This window comes from Acomys russatus, chromosome 9 (genome assembly GCF_903995435.1).
Source record: "Acomys russatus chromosome 9, mAcoRus1.1, whole genome shotgun sequence".
In the NCBI taxonomy this organism is placed as follows: Eukaryota; Metazoa; Chordata; class Mammalia; order Rodentia; family Muridae; genus Acomys; species Acomys russatus.
The window spans coordinates 45602886-45621655 of NC_067145.1; the positions used below are offsets into that span (position 1 = coordinate 45602886).

The following is an 18770-nucleotide window of genomic DNA, read 5'->3' on the forward strand; positions in this document are numbered from 1 at the left end:
AGATAAAAAGAAAAACTATATTGGTCCTTTATGAGATATGTATAGTGACATACTATATATATGTATATATATATATATATATATATTCAAAACATTTAGCTAAATATGCTAATCCTCAGGTCTCAGAATGGGTAAAACTTATAATTGCTAAAGTTTGAGTACATTTTTAAAAAATAGTGATGTAAAAATTAAATTGCCATGTGATTAAAATATCTTTTTAGAAAAGGACTTCAATATTAATATTACCATTTAAATCCAATTTCATATTCCCCAAATATCCATATACATCTTGTACCTGTAGGAAAGAACTAGAAACCTATTGTCTCAAATACCCTTCTTCACATAATAGTGTCTAACATGGTACTGGCTCATCTATTTTCTCTAAACTAATCATCGGAGGCAAACCACAAAAAACTCAAGTAAAGTATTTTATGATGTAACCTCTAACCCTACTATAATGGGAAAATGTATTTTCACTCCATGAGTAATATATCTTCTCATAATTTTCTTTAGTCCCTAACCTAGAACCAACTTTTCAAATTTGCCTTTCTATAATCATTTCCCTAAGTAGATTCTATGAAAGAAATATTGAAAATTGTATTTGGTTCATAGGTTATCATTGTTCATATTTATCTCCTTTTTGAACTACAGTTTTATTTGCCTCTATTGATACATATTCTAGCCTATTACAACTATTATTCTAAGATTCTTTTCTATAATAAGGTATAATAACTGAAGTATATCTCTATGTAATAGGGAATATCTCTATATTAGTACCACTACATACCTTCTGTAGCTAGCTTCTTGACTTTGAGGAAGGATTTTAAATAATATGTTGCCCTTACAAATAAATAAGGTAGAAAACTGGAAAAAAAAATCCAATATCTTACAACCCACATGCACTTTTATATAAAATTTTAGTAAAAAGTTGCTCTGTTCATTTGCTTAACTACATCCATCTTTACCTTTCCTGTGAAAAGTTTATCACAAGCTATCTATGTTTATACTATTTCAATTAAAATAAGTATTTTGAAACTGGTTTTGTTATTTACAGTAAGTAGATCAAGTAGATCTTGTGTCTTTATAGATTCATGCCCTAGACATGGCACCCATATCTATCATATATTCAAATGTCATTACAGGGCATTCTTTTCAATTATGCTTTCAGTTGAAATTCTGTTAATGGCTTTTGCAAGATTCCATTTAATGAGCCATGTTAGTCTTCTTGATTTTTTTTTCCTCACCACAGTCCTTACCAAGGGCCTAACAAGTACCCTGGAAGTAGTAAACTCGCAAAAACATTTGTTTTTACATACAACATTGGTGCTGAAAAAGATGGGTAAAGCCCAAAATATATTCTTCAGAGTAAAGCAAGTCTTTATTTTGCATATACAATCAAACTAAAATTTCTAAAGATTAACAAAATTTTTCCAAAACAGTATCTTCAAAGATTTCTGATAGTTAAAATTAATATACTAGACATTAACAAAGAGGGCTTTTAAATTTTTATTAGTATATATTAATTGTGCAGAATAATGGGTTTCATTATGGTATATTCATGCATGTATAGCATGTACTTGCTTTCATCATATTTACTCCATTACCTTCTCTAGCCCCCCCCCCACCCCCCCCCCCTTCTGCTGGTCATCTTCCTCTTAGCAAACAGTCACCTTCTGTTTTCCTCTCCTTTTTGTTTTTTAATCTAGATTCAGAATATGAAGGAAAACATTCACTACTTCTCTTTCTGAGCCTGTTACAGTCTGTATTTACCACATCATTTAGAACTGGCTTCATTTAAACAGCCACCTTCTCACATAAAAGTCACAACTGTATTTGCAAAAGTCTCAGATTCAATTAGAATTATTTTTAGATACACTTAACTTTTGGAAAGTGAGGTGATTCTCAAATGTAAATCTGTATTATCTAAATTTAAAATGTCTTAAATACAAAAATTGAGTGAGCACCTTCTCTAAGAGTTTGCTTTACTTAACCTTGCGTTTGGCTTTAGAGTTGTTTCTTCTTTTACTATAAAATTAATACACTTCTATTTTTACATTCTGGGGGATAGGACACCACATAATTTTCAATAGAAGAAACGGTTTCTCTAGAATTCTTTTGGAGCTTGTGGATGTGATATGACCCTTAAGCGTGCAGAGTTGCACTTTCTCCTATGGTGCAACAACACTTAACACTGACTTTTCAGGGTGTCGTCAATATAATGTAGGGTCCATTTTCCATTTTTTACTGACAGTGGAGATTTGCATCTCTGTTATAATTAAAGTGTGATTAAAGTGACATATTCTGCTGTCAGTTTATAAGACACAATAAGATTATGTAAGTGAAAGATTTTCAACATGTTAAGAGGAAAATCAGTTTTGGAAATGGAAGAGTCCTTAAAAGAAATGAAACATATCTGGAACTGGACAAAAAAAAGAAAAGAAAGAGAAGAAAAGAACAAATTAAGCTGAATTGCTAAATAGTGTTTGGACCAAAGAAGGTCACTTTTTAAGATTTAAATGTTTTCCTCTGTGTGAAAGGGGCCACTGCTTCCCAAATCCAGAAACAAGCCCAGGAATATGTTAATTAAGTGCATTGTGTCCCAGAAAGAATGAGTTTGACAAATTCATTTTTATTCCTTCAATTAATAAACTGTTTGTCTAGCCATATATAAGATTTTTTAAATCTATAATGTATATATTTGCCATTGTACAGTAACAGCGCCAAGGACCAACATGACCCCATAGGGTGAATCTTACGAAGCTTAACATTCCTGGTGAATTAAACACACAAGCCTCAGATCTTTTTGTCAGTCTTACTTTACTGTGGAATTGAGAGCCAGAATGTAGGTAATTTTTATTTATATGGTGGCACTTTAGCCCAATTAAAAAAGTAATCATCTTTGGCACAAGCAGAGGGGGGAAATATAATGACATAATATTAAAGAAAGGTTTCACAAAGACTGACGAGGAATGCTACTTGTCTCTCTCTCTGTCCCCACCCCCACTCTTACTTTTTCTGTCCTGCCTATTTGTTGTTTTTCTCACTAGTATATCCTGACTTTTAATTTTCCTTTTTCTTTAAATAAGATAAAAATACCTGAGATAGTGAAAGATGTAAAGAAGATTCATTTTCTGCTAATAACTACGTAAGATAAACTTGCAAAGCTATTCTAAATATTCAAAGGTTTATAAATAAAAAATGTAAATTGAATAGGGGATGAGTATGAAACAAAATGAACAGACTCAAAATGCTTAATTTTCAACCTCAATTTTCTCCTGTTGCAACCTTCCCATAGTTATGCTTTAAATGACTTCTCACATAAAATGTCTCCCTGTGCCTCGAAATAAGTGAATGTTTTCCAGGAGGAAATGCAGCTTTAGAAAGAAGATCTGCAAAATGAAAGTGTTCAAATGCAAACTGCTTCTATAGCATTTCAAATGCAAAATCACAACTCCGTTCACTACCTTTAACTGACTCTTAAGGGGTCTTTTCAACAAGCTATTTACGACATATCTGTTAACTTCTTTTTCTAATTCAAAACTCTTGCCAAATGATGTTTTCATGATGACGTGTAAATATAATATTCCATCAGAGATCAATTCTAATTGGTTTTTTAAAATCCACCTAGGGAAACAGCGCTGCATAATACACAGACTCATAATTAGTATTTTAGAAGGAATTTCCACTAAGTCTATTATAAATCCAAAATCCAAATTACTCTTTTTCCTAGTATGCTGGACCTCAGGACTGAAATTATTTCTTCACGAGCCCTCATGCCCTTCGGTCTCCTCTACAAAACCAGGGTCACTTGTTGGAAATCTTTATTTTTTAAAAACTGACCTTTCCAAAAATATTTTTCTCACGTGTCTCACAAAGGAAATCAGTTTCTTAGGATGGGTTGCAAATTTATTTTGCTTCCAAAACGTGATTTAAAGTCATAGTGGATGTTTTTCCCTTTTGAAATTCCCTGATATTTTGGAAATGTGTTTCACCTTAACAAACCAAGCCCCTTTTTGTTTGAGCCTTTCCTTTTAAAATCAGACTTCTTGTACACAACAAAGAGCTGGTAACAAATAAGGACAGAAAAACGTGCTTTTCCGAACTCCTTTGAACCCTAGCATTCATTTGCGAATCCATACATTTAAAGATGTTTTAAATATTATATAATCTGCTCTAATTTCCCATTCCGGGGGTGGGGGTGGGATGGACCACATTTGTCGCTTATCTAGTGATGACTTTATAAACATTTCTATGCAGCTTTCCCTTCTAACGTGTGAGCAGCAAGCTGGCCTAAAGTCTTCCCATGCAGCCGCACGTAGAGAAAGCGCCTTCCTATGAGGTCTACGGCTGGGAAACCCCCCCCCCCCCCCGCCCCAGCAGGCCACTGTGGCTCATAAAACCGACAGGCCGGGCGGGCTCGAGACTCTTGGAGCTCCGTGGGCCGCGGGCCGGAGTGGACGAGTCACAGATCCCCCGGGAAAAGCACGTCAGGGCTGCGGCGCTGGGACCGAACAATGGCAGCACCCTGGAGCCCGGCGGGTCCCGCTTCCTCCGCCTCACTCGGCTCCGGCCTCCCGACAGGCGCCGCCGGCCTGGCCCGGCCCTTCCCCGCCTGCTGCACGGGGGGGGGCTCCATTTGATGACCCCAGCTTTAGCTGTCGCCTCCTGGCCCCTATTTTCTAAAGGTATTTTTACTATCTCCCCCTTGGTTTCCAGAAGTAGTCTTTTAAGTCTCACTGCCAGCATAATGCTGAGTTGCTGTTTCCTTCCGGGGAAAAATAAGATTTCCTCCAGAAATCCAAATCTAGAAGGAAATACAGCCAATCCAACATACGGTTTATTCAACCGTAACTACGCACTCTCTCGTGTTCAGATAAAATTTTAAGCACGTAGTTTGTCCAAAAACCTGCAAAAGGACTAATTCCTCTTTTATTTCCCCCTTTCAATGCAGTTGTTTTAAATAAACTCTCCAGCGAACGCCTTCCGTGGAAAGGATGTGCCCAGCACCACGCAGCCAAGTCAGAGGTTTTATCTTAAACCTCCCGGGATTGGGGAGAAAGTACCAGGAGGACGAGGGAGCTTCCAGGACAGGAGGCAGCCACTCTGGCCGGGGCGGCGGGAGGCGGGCAGGAGGGCGGGCGGGGGCGCAGGGCCCGCGGGCGAGCGGCCGCGAGTCGGGCCGCCAGGGGCGAAGCACTTAAATAGCGAGGGCTGAAGGGGGCGGCGGGCCCGCGCGTGACGATACTTTCCGAGGAAGGCTGGGGCTGCCGGGGAGTTTGCACGTCGGCCCTCACCCTCCCTCCCGCCCGCCCCCCACCGCCCCAAGAGGAAAAAAAAAAAGTTGAAGGGAGGCGGGGAGAGGAGCCACCCCGTTTCCACCCCCGGATCCTGCCGAAAGGTTGGGGCGGCGCGGCCGGGGAGAGGGCGCGGGGCGAGCGGACCAATGGCAGTCAACAGGTCCGGGCCTCGACACAGCCACCGGCCCGGCCTCCTCCCGCCGCCCCGGGCCCTGCCCGCCCCCCGCGGCCCCGCAGCGCCAAGCACCCCTCCCGGCCTGGCCGCGATCTCCTCAGCCGGGGCGCTGGTGGGGGCGGGGCGGGGGTTCCCCGGCGGAGAATCCTCCCGCGGGGCTAGCGGCGCAGGGGGAGGGGCTGCGAGTCCCGGAATGGAGGATTAGCAAGGACTCCGGCTCGACACGAGCGCGGCCCGCGCGTGGCATCCTGGGTAAAAAGTGGCCGTGCCGCACCGGGAGAGAGCCGAGAGGAGCCGGGGGTCAGAGGTCAGGGCCCTGGAGTCGGGCGCGCAGAGCCCCCCCACGTGAACGCAGCGAGCAGGAGGAACCTTTTTGTTTTCCACCGCGCCAGCGTGCTCCCCTATTGACCGGGCTGCTGGAAAGAGAGGAGCCTCGTAGCTGCTCTCCTCAGCCCACCCCACCCCCCCCTCCACTGCCAACACACAGCCTGACTCTCCCCTTCCCCTCAACTCATCCCAGCCCCCCGCACGGGGCTGGCAAGAACGCAGTAAATTTGCTTTAACAACAAGTGGGGGTGGTTGCATTTACTCCTCCCTCTCGTCTCTCCTCCCCCTCCCCCTCGCCGCGGCTCTTGACACTACTACAAACCAGGACTATAAACATAAACATGTGTCACTGCAACAGGGCAGGTAATATACGCATTTTGAGGTGGGGTGGGGTGGATGGGGGCTTGCTTGGTCACCGCTTGGGGGGCAGTAAAAAAAAAACTCATGTTTCACGTGCGCGACGTCTTTGGGGGGCTCCCCCCACGCGGACCCATTTATATAGAATGCAGAGAGAGCCCAGTCACTTAGTCACACAGACCCACAAAAGCAAGCTTGCCAATAACCAGAGTACCTCCTAAGCAAATATATTTAAATACCATCCCACTCCTTCCTCAACCACCGCTGCCATTTCTTCTATAAGCGAGCAGTAGGGTAACAATTAAGTCCCCTTTTCTTTTTTAAATATTCTTTCTAGGATAGCGATAGAGATCAACTTTAGACCTAAACCGAACACCACTCTCTTCCCATAGGACAGTGTCTACTACACAGTCTGCGCAGATTCCCTCAAACAACGAGAAAGGCTGTTTAAAAACTGAGTTCGAGACCTAGTATGTAAAGGTTATTTCCTGGGCTGAGCCTTCACGCGGTTTCCAACTTGTGCAAGTTGCCGCGCCAGGCGCAGTGCAGATTCACCACCACAAGCCTTTATGATTATTTAGCTATTTACATTAACTCTCAACTTTTCTCTCATTCTTAGCTCAACAGCCCTCGCAAGCTACTACTTAAGATAAAGCGGATCCCAGTTCAAGCTTTAGGCTTGAAACCTAGGGAGAAACAGAAAATGTTCGGATGAGGAAGTGGGTCCCTTTGTTCTTTCATTGTTTCTCTGCGAACTGGTGGATACAAGGACAAACACTTACCTTCTCTTCTTTTTCCTCCAAAAACCAGACGCTCCCATCAGCCTTAAAATACACAATCCACCTTGAAAGTAACTAGGAACGTCGGGAGAGTTTGTATTCCATTCTTTTTCGTTCTCTGCCCTCTTTTAGCGTAGGATTAAGTTGCGGAGCACGTTGCTGCATGCTGTAGCCCCCCGCCTTAGTGAATCGGTCACGTTTAGGACCCTCTAAGTCCACCTAATTCTGCCAGTAGAATTGAGGGCATTGGATCTCTAAACTTTCAAAAGGGAAGGGGCCTGCAGCTCTCCAGAAAACTTAGAAATACCCTGAAGCATTTTTTACGTTTGATTTTTGTACTCTCACCAAATACTGTTTGCTTTAAAATAAAAAAATAAAAAACAAAAATTTCAGGAAAAAAAATTTTTGTTGTTGTTCGGCTTCTGCTCCACAAAGCATTACTTAGACGGAGTAACGGACAAGATTGTAAAGGCATTTAACAGAATAAGTGTATTTTCCATAATATGTCCTGTGGCACGTGTTTTTAAAAACAAACAAAACACTACCACAGAGAAAAGGACACAAAAGTTTGAATTAAAAGTGTTGTGAAACAACTTTAGAAAAGCATTTATGTGAAATCTAGTAGTGTGAAATTGTTCTCAGGTTTGGAAAAGTAAGCTTTTCTAAGTTAACAGACTTTATTTTCACTCTATAATGACAAAATAAAAAGCGAATTTTCTGCCTAGTTGTGTTTAGTGACCATCCTGATGGATAGAAGAAGTGTTCAAACTGTGTTTAAACCTGGTCATGATGTGATTTGCTGATGTCATGACTATGAAATGGTACATAGCCTTAAAATCAAACTTGTGATTTTTTTTTTTTTTTTAATCTCCCGCTTTTTTGTGTGTTCCTAGTAGCGGAAAAGGAGAAAACAGTGATTGGCTCCAGGGCTCCTAGGAGGATTTGGGCTGAAGCCAAGGGAACAGAAGCAGAGGATTCCCTTTCCAGGGACCATCACACTGTTTCCGTCTTATCTTTCCTTTCTCTCCTGCGTGCTCAAGACTTTACTGTGGCGTCAGCAGGGCCTTGGGTAGGCCTCAACACTTGGTATCATCGCTTCAGTCTCTTCCCATTTGGCCTTCGTGTAACATAAACAAAAACTTGGGCAACCCCAATAAATGTTTCTTCTTGAGCTGTATATTATTTAATAGGAGACGATGAACTCTCTTTGAGTTTGTCCCCTACGTTCAGGACCAATTGTGAAAGGTCCTCGTGTCTCATAGGAAAATATTGCAACAAAACAAGATAATTGGGGGGGGGGGATGGCAGTTGCAGTAGGAATAGTGGCTTTTCTTTGATAGCATTTAATTGGAATTAAAAGATTCTTGAGCTGTAAACATTCTTTTATTTATTCAGCCTACATAAGCAGGCATTGTTTTATCACCATCATAATTATGGTGTCCTTTAAACTGGCTGATAGCAGGAGAGATAAGGGAATGCGCCTGCAGATTCAAATCAGGTCTCACTCCTCCCCCACTCTCTTCCCTCCTCTTTCTGCCTTCCCCTTTCTTTCCTTGGTCACTAGGGTCCCCCACCCCCGCCCCCCAGCCCTTGAGATGGGAAAAGCAGGAAGATTGTGGCCCAACCATTTCTCACACCATGGAAGTGATTTGTACCACACTCTAATTTAATTCACTCTGTAACCTCCTTGTCTCATGGAACTGTTTTGTTTAGCTTGCAATATTCGTGTCTGAAGAGTTGCCTGGTGCTCACCTGCATAAAATCTCATCCACCAAGGCTTCTAGCTTTACCTTTGTCTAATTTAGAAAGCACACTCTTAGGGTTTTTTTTTTTTTTTTTTTTTTTTTTTCAGAACAAAGCCCCACAAAACCCCTTTACCTCCAAGGATTTGCAAATTTATAAAGGCTGCATTGAATTCAAGATGGGTCAGGGGGCAAAAAAAGGGTAGAAGGTCACTGCATTTTGATTATGGGTCAATAGACAACATGGCATATACTCTGTGTCCCAAACTTCTGTTAAAGACAGGATTTTTAAATGTCTAAGAACAGAAGGATGGGCCCATTGGGAGACTTGCCCTAATATATTTGAATGAGTTTTTTTTTTTTTTTTTTTTTTTAAAGAAAGAAGAAAAGAAAAAGTAGTTTAAAGGAAATATCCTAAGTTATAGTTTAGTCCTCATTTTAGCAAATTATTATTCTTCTCGTCCCATTTTCACCTCCCAAGAAGGAGAAAAAGATGTGATACCAGATAAGTTTAACTGAAGAACTGTTTAGACTGCAGTGTCCTATATCTTCCACTAACTCAGCCATATGAGACTTTATTATTTTAGGCCTCATATTATTATGATTATGAGTTAGTTCTAGTTAACGGTATACCAGAACTTTTTTATTCATCTAACCACTGTACTTACATTGCTGGGCCCTTTGTGATGGTCCTTACTCTTTTCTGTCTGAATTCCCTTTGAACAGAATGGCTCAGCAGTCACTAAAACAAATGTATATGGTGAAGAGTTAGATGGTGGTGGTGGTCGTGGTGTGTGTGATCCTCCTTTAAATTATGTATGTATGGGCAAGAGCTTGGATGAGAAAGGATTATTTTAATGCCCTTCAATACTTTAATTATGTAACAGTTGTAGTGTAGAAATGCAAAAGTGTTCTTAGGTTTTCCATCAGATTTTCAAAAGAACTTTCCCCATTAGTAAACTACTCCTGCAAATTGCTGTTGCATTTCCCAGCTAACCATTTAAAAGACTGTGAATGCCTTGTACATTACTTCGCTCCAGAGGAAAGAGGTCAGACTGAATTGCTATGGTATTTAAACATAAAATACAGTGCAAATAAATCAAAATAGAGCATCTAAGGGTGAATTTAGCACATTTATATGGGATATGTAAAGACATATGTGTTCAGATCTTCATAGTCCATCACTTTAAAAACTGAAAGTGCTGTGGGTTTTGTGTGTGTGTGTGGTTTTGTTTGTTTGGTTGGTTTTTTTTTTTTTTTTTTACAATAAATGCAGAAATCAGTGGACATTAAGAATACATTTGAAACTGTATTTGCTACAGAGGATTTTTCTTTAGCAAGCAGCTTTGTTTTCAAAGCTAAAATACTTTTTAGGGTAGTGTAGACTTCACATTCCTACCTAAGTAAATGATCACATTTCATTAAGAAAGTCAATGTATATGATATATACATATATACCTAAATTCACAATTATCCCCTAGACTTACAGATATATATATATGTAAATGTGCATTTGAGCATATCCCCCCACATATGTACATGTGTTTGAGAAACAGAGAAGCTGATATATCCTCTTTTTAAAAGAATTTGAATACAGTCCATCATCTGAATTGGGTTCATCTTTGATTGCAGAGGCAGCTGACATGGTCAACAAATTTATCAAAGAAACCCCCTGGCTTTTGAAGAATAGTACTTCATACATCTGGTTCTGCACATCCAGGCAAACTAAGTAAATTATTGCATAACTTTAAGCATAATTGATAACAGATACCTTTAATTTTTCATCCCTATTCTTTTGGCCAGCTTTCGCATTAATAATCTAAGCCATAAATGTTGGTAGCTATTGATCGAAATCCCCGGTGTGCATGCAAATCCATCTTAAAGTCCCCTGCCTTTCATGTGTGAGCGCTCAGGGGCCTCTGCTAGGTCTTTTCATCGGGATCGACCCCCAATGTGCCTGGAGAAGACCCCGGATATGCAACGTGTGCTGATGGCCACAAGAAAGCTGTCTGTCACATTCTGCGTGTGTGTGTGTGTGTGTGTGTGTGTGTGTGTGTGTGTGTACACAAGCCCCAGTATTGGAGCCTTAACACACTCACACTAGGATGGGGAAAGTTACAGGAACAAAAGAATGTATTAGACAAAAAGAAAGATGTGTAACAGCAGTATTTAAACAGTATAAATGCAAAGGTACATACAGAGACACTTTCTAAGTAGTACGTAGAGCTACAACCCCCCAAATCCCTTGTTCTTTGCCTTTTTCTAAATGATCCCACAGATCATTTAGTTTAAAATTTATACTCTAGTTTAAAAATAATACTCAATATTGTGCTAGTTTTCAAAAGCACCTATATTTCCAGTGATGTAAAGGTGGAGGGAGGGGACAGGAAGATAAATTTGAAATGTTTACTAAAGCATGTTTGTATGTGTGTGGTGGGGGAGGGGGGAATAGGAGGGAGGAAGAGGGAGAAAGTCTAAACAAGAATCAGGAACAACTAAAAGTACCTGCCCCCTCCCCCCTCAGAAAAGACGTGTACCCAACCTCTTCTTAAAGCCCCCACACATACACACACACACACACACACACACACACACACATATATGTTTACTATTTCTTAGCTGTTTGACTCTTTGATCTAAATCTTATAGCTGGAGGAGGGGAATGGGTGGGAGTGGGGGGGGGTGGGGGAGGGCTGGCAGTATATAAGTGCATCAGGAGGAATTTTAAAACACTGTTGTTGGCAATAGAAAGGCTCTGGTCTCTCTACTTTAAAACAACAAACACCAGCATTTGCTTTTCCTGGAAACTTCGATTTCTGCTTTAAAGCTTGTACAGTTTGCCTCCTGTGAAAGTGAAAGAGAAAAACTCGGTGTGGTAGAACCAGATGCAAAGGAGAAGCCAAGTGGGTGGATGGTACTAGCTGTGACGAGGCATTGTTCATTGCCGCCTCTCGGTTATGTTTTGAAGCCCGAACTATCAGGAGATCCATTCAATGATCCTTCTCTCATTCAAGGGACAAAAATGTAATTTGCTGTAGCTCTGATTTCTTGGATAGAAATGCTAGCCTTAGATTTCAAAGGCAAGAACTAGACATCGCGGTTTGTACACACATTGATTAAGTTGAAGAGCGGCGATTACATCTGTGCTGAGTGCAACAGTAGTCCAGGGCTGACTTTTCAAATCCCAACCTCCTGAGTTACAGACTCCCTTAAATAGACTTCCTTAATTTCCGGATGTACTTCTTGAAATTCCCAATTCTCTTCAAAATTCCTGGGAAAATTACCAGGAAAATGAGGGTGGGGGTGGGGAACCCTGGCCGAGACTTCATCTTGTCAAGCAAACTACCTTTTTGTATGTCTGATTTCTGTTTGGTTCTTTCTTAAGATTTTTTCCCCCCCTTTTCTTTCTTGAGTCATACCTGCTTCTGCAGGCCAGACCTCAGCAGAGGAAACTGGAACTTTTGAATATGAAAAAAGAAATTATTGTGCATTTTTTTCCTTGCAGGTTCAGAAATATCCGTTCATTCTTTAGCCTCACAGATGTGTCTATTTTGGGAGAAAGGAGGAAACGTGTAGATTCCTGGGCTGCGTTTATGCTGTAGTTGCAAACATGGAAGAAGGTTTTGCCGAATTTTGCAAAACAGACCACCAGCTATCCTGAGAGCCTGCAAACGCAAGTGGAAGACCCTTCCTCTCGCTTGGCAATATGTTGGATAACCTTGAAAATGAGGGCAAGCTATGCAAGTGACTAAGAAGAGGTTAAACCAGACTGATACTCATTCAAAGTGATTTTGTTAAAACAGATGCCTGGCTTTGGGGAGGGGGCGGCGGCGGGGGGGGGGGATGGGAGCTGTGGAAGATTCATCTAAACTACCAGCCAAACCATCATGAAGCACTGAAAAGGTCTGCATCGTACACCAGCGCGCTCTCTTCATCGTTTTTATGTAAAACTTCTGGAAGCACCTTGGGGGCTTCACATGTTCTTCCCTTTGCTGCGGAAGGAAGCAGTCTGCTCCCTGGGATTCTGACCTGTGGACAGTACTCTGGCTAACGCTTGTGTTGGACCCCGCCTCTAGTACAGGCTGGTTAATCGTGAAAAGTGCACACATTTCTGGCTTATCTAAGCTTTGTTCTGGGTCTGATGTGAAGCTACCTTCTCCCTACCCCACTCCTCAGCAGAGAACAGAAACCCAGTTGAATTGTTACATGTTCCCGTTTTGGAGCCTTGAACTGCTGCTTTCTTGGTCAAATAACTTTGTTTCTGGTTGTAAAAGGGGCATTGGGGTGTGTGTGTGTGTGTGTGTGTGTGTGTGTGTGTGTGTGTGTGTGTAAAATCGAGAGAAATTGCGAACGAAGGTCTGTACTGGGGTGGGTCACCTCGCGGTTTAACTTTGGAGATCCCAGTCTGTCTCCTTCGCCACTCCCCTAAGGGAAATACCAGGCTATTCAGGCTATTTGGGCACGTTTTCCCTTAAGCTTCATTTTCCAAAGAAAGAGGGGTGGAGTATATCTATTTGGGCTTGATAATGTTTTTTAAATGCTTTCCTTTGAAACGATAATAGCTGTATCGGTAAAATGCAAATAAAGCAAAAAATAGGCAGTATTTCTTTAAAGGGGAATATACGGTGGCTTTTTTTTTTTTTTTTTTTTTTTTTTTTTTTCCGCGCGCGCACACACACTGCTTCTGATGAAGTCTGTGAGTCAGGCTGTTTCTGAGCTCCGATAGTTTAATGGAAAGATTTATATACCGGCTGTATTATTTACTTTGGGAGGGGAGGTGGCAGTATAAGGGTATGCTAATTAGTAGGAGATTTTGGGGGGAAGGGGTGGAATATCAATTTTTATTGCATCACCTGTCAGGAGTGTCCAATCAGCGTTGGCTTTAGGGGAATTAATTGATGAAGGTGTCTCCGGACGAGCTCACTTCACTCTGTCATTTTATTTGTAGCTAAAGCAGCGGCGGGAATAGCAGCTGCATTTCTTTTCTCTTTCTCCCTTCACATTCCATTATCATAGTGCTCCAATGGAGAAGGAAGGAGTAGAGGGGCCCAGGTACTGATGCGCATCGAGGACTCAGACCAACACACTGGCAGAGCTGAAACCGGATGGGTTTTTTTCCCTCTTTTTAAAAAAAAAAAATCGAAAACCAAAAAAAAAAAAAAAAAAAAAAAAAAAAAAAAGCAAGAATCAAGTCAGTGTAATTTCATGGGGTTTTTCTCGCGCCCCCGCCCCCAATAATTCGCCTAGAGTTTGGCACTCCCTTCGCCGGGAATAACAGTCTTTGTTATTTTATTAGCAGGATGCCTTGAGACACACGCAGCATCTGGCGGAGGATTAACATACATACATGTGTATGTATGCGTCACGTATATATTTACTGCAAATGGTGGGGATCATTTAGTACCCGAGATGGGAGACCTGAAGTCAGGTTTCGAAGAGGTGGATGGCGTGAGGCTCGGCTACCTCATCATTAAAGGAAAGCAAATGTTTGCTCTCTCCCAAGTCTTCACAGATCTGCTGAAAAACATCCCGAGGACGACCGTGCACAAGCGCATGGATCATCTGAAAGTGAAAAAGCACCACTGCGATCTGGAGGAGTTGCGGAAACTCAAAGCAATCAACAGTATCGCCTTCCACGCGGCCAAATGCACGCTCATCTCCCGGGAAGACGTAGAAGCGCTCTACACCTCCTGCAAAACCGAGCGTGTGCTCAAGACCAAGCGCAGGAGGGTCGGTCGGGCCCTGGCCACAAAGGCGCCGCCGCCAGAGCGCGCCGCCGCCGCCAGCCCCCGCCCGGCTTTTTGGAAGGACAAGCACCAACTTTGGCGGGGCCTGAGCGGAGCCGCGCGGCCCCTGCCAATCAGCGCGCAGTCCCAGCGTCCGGGCGCCGCCGCCGCGCGCCCCGCCGCCCATCTACCTCAGATTTTTAGCAAATACCCAGGCTCGCACTACCCGGAGATCGTTCGCTCGCCTTGCAAACCCCCTTTAAACTATGAAACTGCCCCGCTCCAGGGAAACTACGTCGCCTTCCATTCGGACCCCGCTTATTTTCGGAGCCTGCTGTGCAGCAAGCACCCGGCCGCCGCCGCCGCCGCTGCTGCTGCCGCCGCCGCCGCCGCCGCTGCCGCAGCCGCCGCCTACTACCAGGCGGCTGGGCCCCAGCCCAAGGCGGCGACCGGCGCGGGAGGCCCGGTGAGCCTGACCTACCGCTGCAAGCGTAAGCGCGGGGGCACCAAGAACTGCCTGCTCGCGCCCCACGCCGGCGGCCGGCGCCTGCTGCTCCTGCCTAGGTCCTACAAAGCCAAGGCGGCGGCGGCGGCGGCGGCGGCGGCGGCGGCGGCGGCGGCAGCGGCCGCCGGGGCCACTTGCTTGGAGAGGTTTCATCTGGTCAACAGCTTCTGCCCGCCTCCCCACCACCACCACCATCACCACCACCACCATCACCATCACCACCACCATCGGGCCCAGCAGCCAACGCCGAGTCACCACCACAGATCGCAGCCCCATCTCGGAAGCTTTCCCGAGAGTTGTAGCAGCGACTCGGAATCCAGCTCCTACTCGGACCATGCAGCCAACGACTCGGATTTTGGCTCCAGTTTGTCCAGCTCCAGCAACTCGGTGTCCTCAGAGGAAGAGGAGGAGGAAGGAGAGGAGGAGGAGGAAGAGGAGGAGGAAGAGGGGGGCAGTGGGGCCTCCGATTCCAGTGAAATCAGCTCGGAGGAGGAGGACTCCTCCACCGAGTCAGACTCCAGCTCAGGCTCCAGTCAAGTGTCAGTGCAGAGCATCCGTTTCAGGCGCACCAGCTTCTGCAAGCCTCCCAGCGTGCAGGCGCAGGCCAGCTTCTTGTACCATCTGGCCTCCGCCGCCGCTGCAACCAAACCCGCTGCTTTCGAGGATGCCGGCCGACTTCCCGACCTCAAGAGTAGTGTCAAAGCCGAGTCGCCAGAGGAGTGGAATCTGCAGAGCTGGACTCCCAAAGGGGCTCCGGTGTACTGCCCGGCCAGCATGGGGAGTTGTTTCCCAGAGATAAGAAACGATAGGGTATCTGAGATTACATTCCCACACTCTGAAATTTCCAGTACTGTAAAGAGAACTGACCTGACAATTAACTGCCTGGCAGAGGGGGCCTCTTCACCTAGCCCAAAGACAAACAATGTATTTCCACAACAAAGAATACTCCGAGAGGCTAGGAAATGCCTGCAAGCAAGTCCTACTACACACTGTGCAGAAAACAGCACAATAGCTGCTAGGTTCTTAAATAATGAGCCTTGTGGAACAGCAGCAAATTCAGGAAAAGATTCCAAAATCCCTCATTGTCCTGAATTTGCTACGGATTTGCCCTCCTCTCAGACTGATCCCGAAGTGGATGCAGCAGCAGCAGCAACAACTAAAGCTGAGAATCTCTGCACAGACACGGGCGACAAGACATTGCCATTTCTGCACAATATTAAAATCAAGGTGGAAGACAGTAGTGCTAATGAAGACTATGAACCTGATCTTATTATCCATAAGCTAAAGTGCGAGTGCAGTGATACAAAGGGTGAGTTTTACAGTGTGACTGAGAAGAAAGAGGAGGACGTCTTGTTACCCACAGCCAAGGAAGGTTTTGCATGTCTTGAGAAAGAAAGTCCTTCCTTAAATCCACTGGCTCGGAGTCAGGGCCTTTCATGCACTTTAGGATCTCCAAAACCTGAGGATGGGGAATATAAATTTGGTGCCAGGGTGAGAAAAAATTACCGGACACTAGTACTGGGCAAACGACCAGTCCTTCAGACACCTCCAGTCAAACCAAATTTGAAATCAGCTAGAAGCCCTCGTCCTACAGGTAAAACTGAGACACATGAAGGAACACTGGATGACTTTACAGTTTTAAACAGACGCAAAAAGGTAGCCAGCAATGTAGCATCAGCAGTGAAAAGGCCATTTAATTTCATGGCAAATTTTCCTTGTCCACCATCACTCATTATTGGGAAGGATGGGGATTTGTGGCCAGCATACTCCTTAAACACTACTAAGGACTCCCAACCTCCTCACAAGGCCCATCCTATATGGAAATGGCAGCTGGGCGGTTCTGCAATACCTCTTCCACCTAGTCACAAATTCAGGAAATTTAATTCATAAGATGTTTTGGAAGATATTTTCTTGAACCATATTACCTTCCTTTTGTTGTAAACTGCACAGGATGGCTTGTACAAGTCCATTAATGGTGTTACACCCCCTTTGGAGTCCTGGTTTATCGCATTTTGAAGACAGAAATCGGATTACTTTTTTTTTTTTTTCCCATTGCCGTTTTTTTTTTTTTTTTTTTTTTTTTTAGGGTGGGGGCGGGGTGGGAGAAGGGTTGGTTTACATACCACAGACTACTTCAGGCTAAAGACTCAAGTAAAACTCAGTTATTATGGTAGAGCTGGAACACTTTACTGTTTCAATGCTAACAATGCACCGGTACCTCAATTCAACTGCTACAAATAAATGTCAAAAGGTTGAATAATAAATATTACAATGAGCCATTAAGTTTATGCACTAGATTTCAGACCTGAAAGTGTAACTGGTATTCAGTGAAAGTTTTTTAGGTTACATGGTTACACAATGAAAGTTTCTGTAAGCCCAAAATGTAATTTTCTGGGGCTCTTATATGTGGGGTGTCTTTAAAAAAAAAACTACCCTCATTCCCTTTCCAAGAGTAGCTGCACTTAAGTTTTTGTTTTTGTTTTAATGAAGATTGGGGTATGAGTCCTGATTGGATGCTTATTTAAAAAAAACTGCCTCTTGTGTGAGAAGGAAGAGAGGTATGGGATTTTTTTTTTTTTTTTGAAGGATGTGGAGGGGTTTTTTTGTTTTTGTTTTTTACCTTTTATAATCATTCCTTGCAATTGGAAAAATCCTTTCTGTGCTCTCACCCAAACATTTAAGATAGAATGACTCTTACCGTGGTCCTGCTTATCTTGTGGTCTGAAGATAATGCCTCAAGCTTTCAAAACAATTACAACATTTCTCTTAAAGCAGGATATTTAATGATCTAACTCATCATAGTGATCAAGCAGTAAAAAACGACCAAGAAAAAAGAAAAGGGGGGGTCAGAGTTCTAACACCCCAAGTGAAAAATAACAGTTATTTCAGGGCTTTTTGGTATCAGAACTCAGGCACTTGGATTTTATTATACCTTATGCTTTCTTCTGCATCTCTCTAAACTTCTGTTTTCAGGCCATCCTGTGTATAGAACAGGAGAGTTTCTACTGCAAGTGACAATCAGAGGTGACTATCTATATTTGCACTTAAAATCAAAGTAGTTCCACATGCAAATGGTCTGTCTACCCCTTGGTAAGGGCCGTGCTGGTGTACTGTGTTGTAATGATGAGAGCAGTAAATCAAAATTATGGAAATTTGCACTGTTGAAAAGCATGCTTTAGCTTTATTTTCAATTAAAAACACTGTTTAAAATTCCTGGTTCCATACATTTCTACTTATTCCAGATTGAAGAAGGGTTAACAAGAATGAATGGTTTTGTTGACATTTTCTCTTGTAATGTTTTTGCCTGAAAGAAATGCATTTATTGGGTACAGGGTTTTGTGGTGATACTTTGTGATGAGACCAATCAGGTTCTGGGCATAACACTGGCAGATTTCTCCTCAAATAACAGAAAAACTTTTCAAACTTGTTACAGACCAACTCCTAAAAGTTTTAGATTTAAGAAACTAAAGCAAAGATCAGTTGTTATTTTAATGAAAGATGAACCCAGTAATTCTTGGGCCACCAAATTATGTATCTCAGATCCTTGTTATCTTAAGTCTAAGAAGTTGCATCTATAGACCATAAATCACAAAGCAAAACGAAACACCAATGAAATGTTTACTATGTGAATTTAAATCATTATTTCTCATGGAAATTCAGCTATTTATTTTGCTTAACCTTTTAATTCCTACTCCCTTTGAAATTTTCCTTTTGTCCACAAATGTTTCAGATAGTCTGGATGGTCTCAGACCTAATTGCTGTGTATGATCTGTGGGTTTCCTCCTGTTGTAAAAGACAGAGGCTGAGAATACCCACATCCAAATACATTTGGATGGAGCAAACAGATGCTTTGAACTGCCTC

General features: G+C 43.0%; 1 protein-coding gene across 1 annotated transcript; it reads left to right on the forward strand.

Moving 5' to 3' along the window:
* The first annotated feature begins 13333 nt into the window (after nucleotides 1–13333).
* On the forward strand, nucleotides 13334–16972 carry Skida1 (SKI/DACH domain containing 1). The gene has a single exon (XM_051151276.1). The coding sequence runs from the start codon at nucleotides 14087–14089 to the stop codon at nucleotides 16796–16798; it is 2712 nt and encodes a 903-aa protein (XP_051007233.1). The 5' UTR covers nucleotides 13334–14086; the 3' UTR covers nucleotides 16799–16972.
* Nucleotides 16973–18770: the final 1798 nt, after the last annotated feature.

Excerpts from the sequence above, each read along its gene's own strand:
- Skida1 (XM_051151276.1), top strand. The coding sequence starts at position 14,087 with ATGGGAGACCTGAAGTCAGGTTTCGAAGAGGTGGATGGCGTGAGGCTC.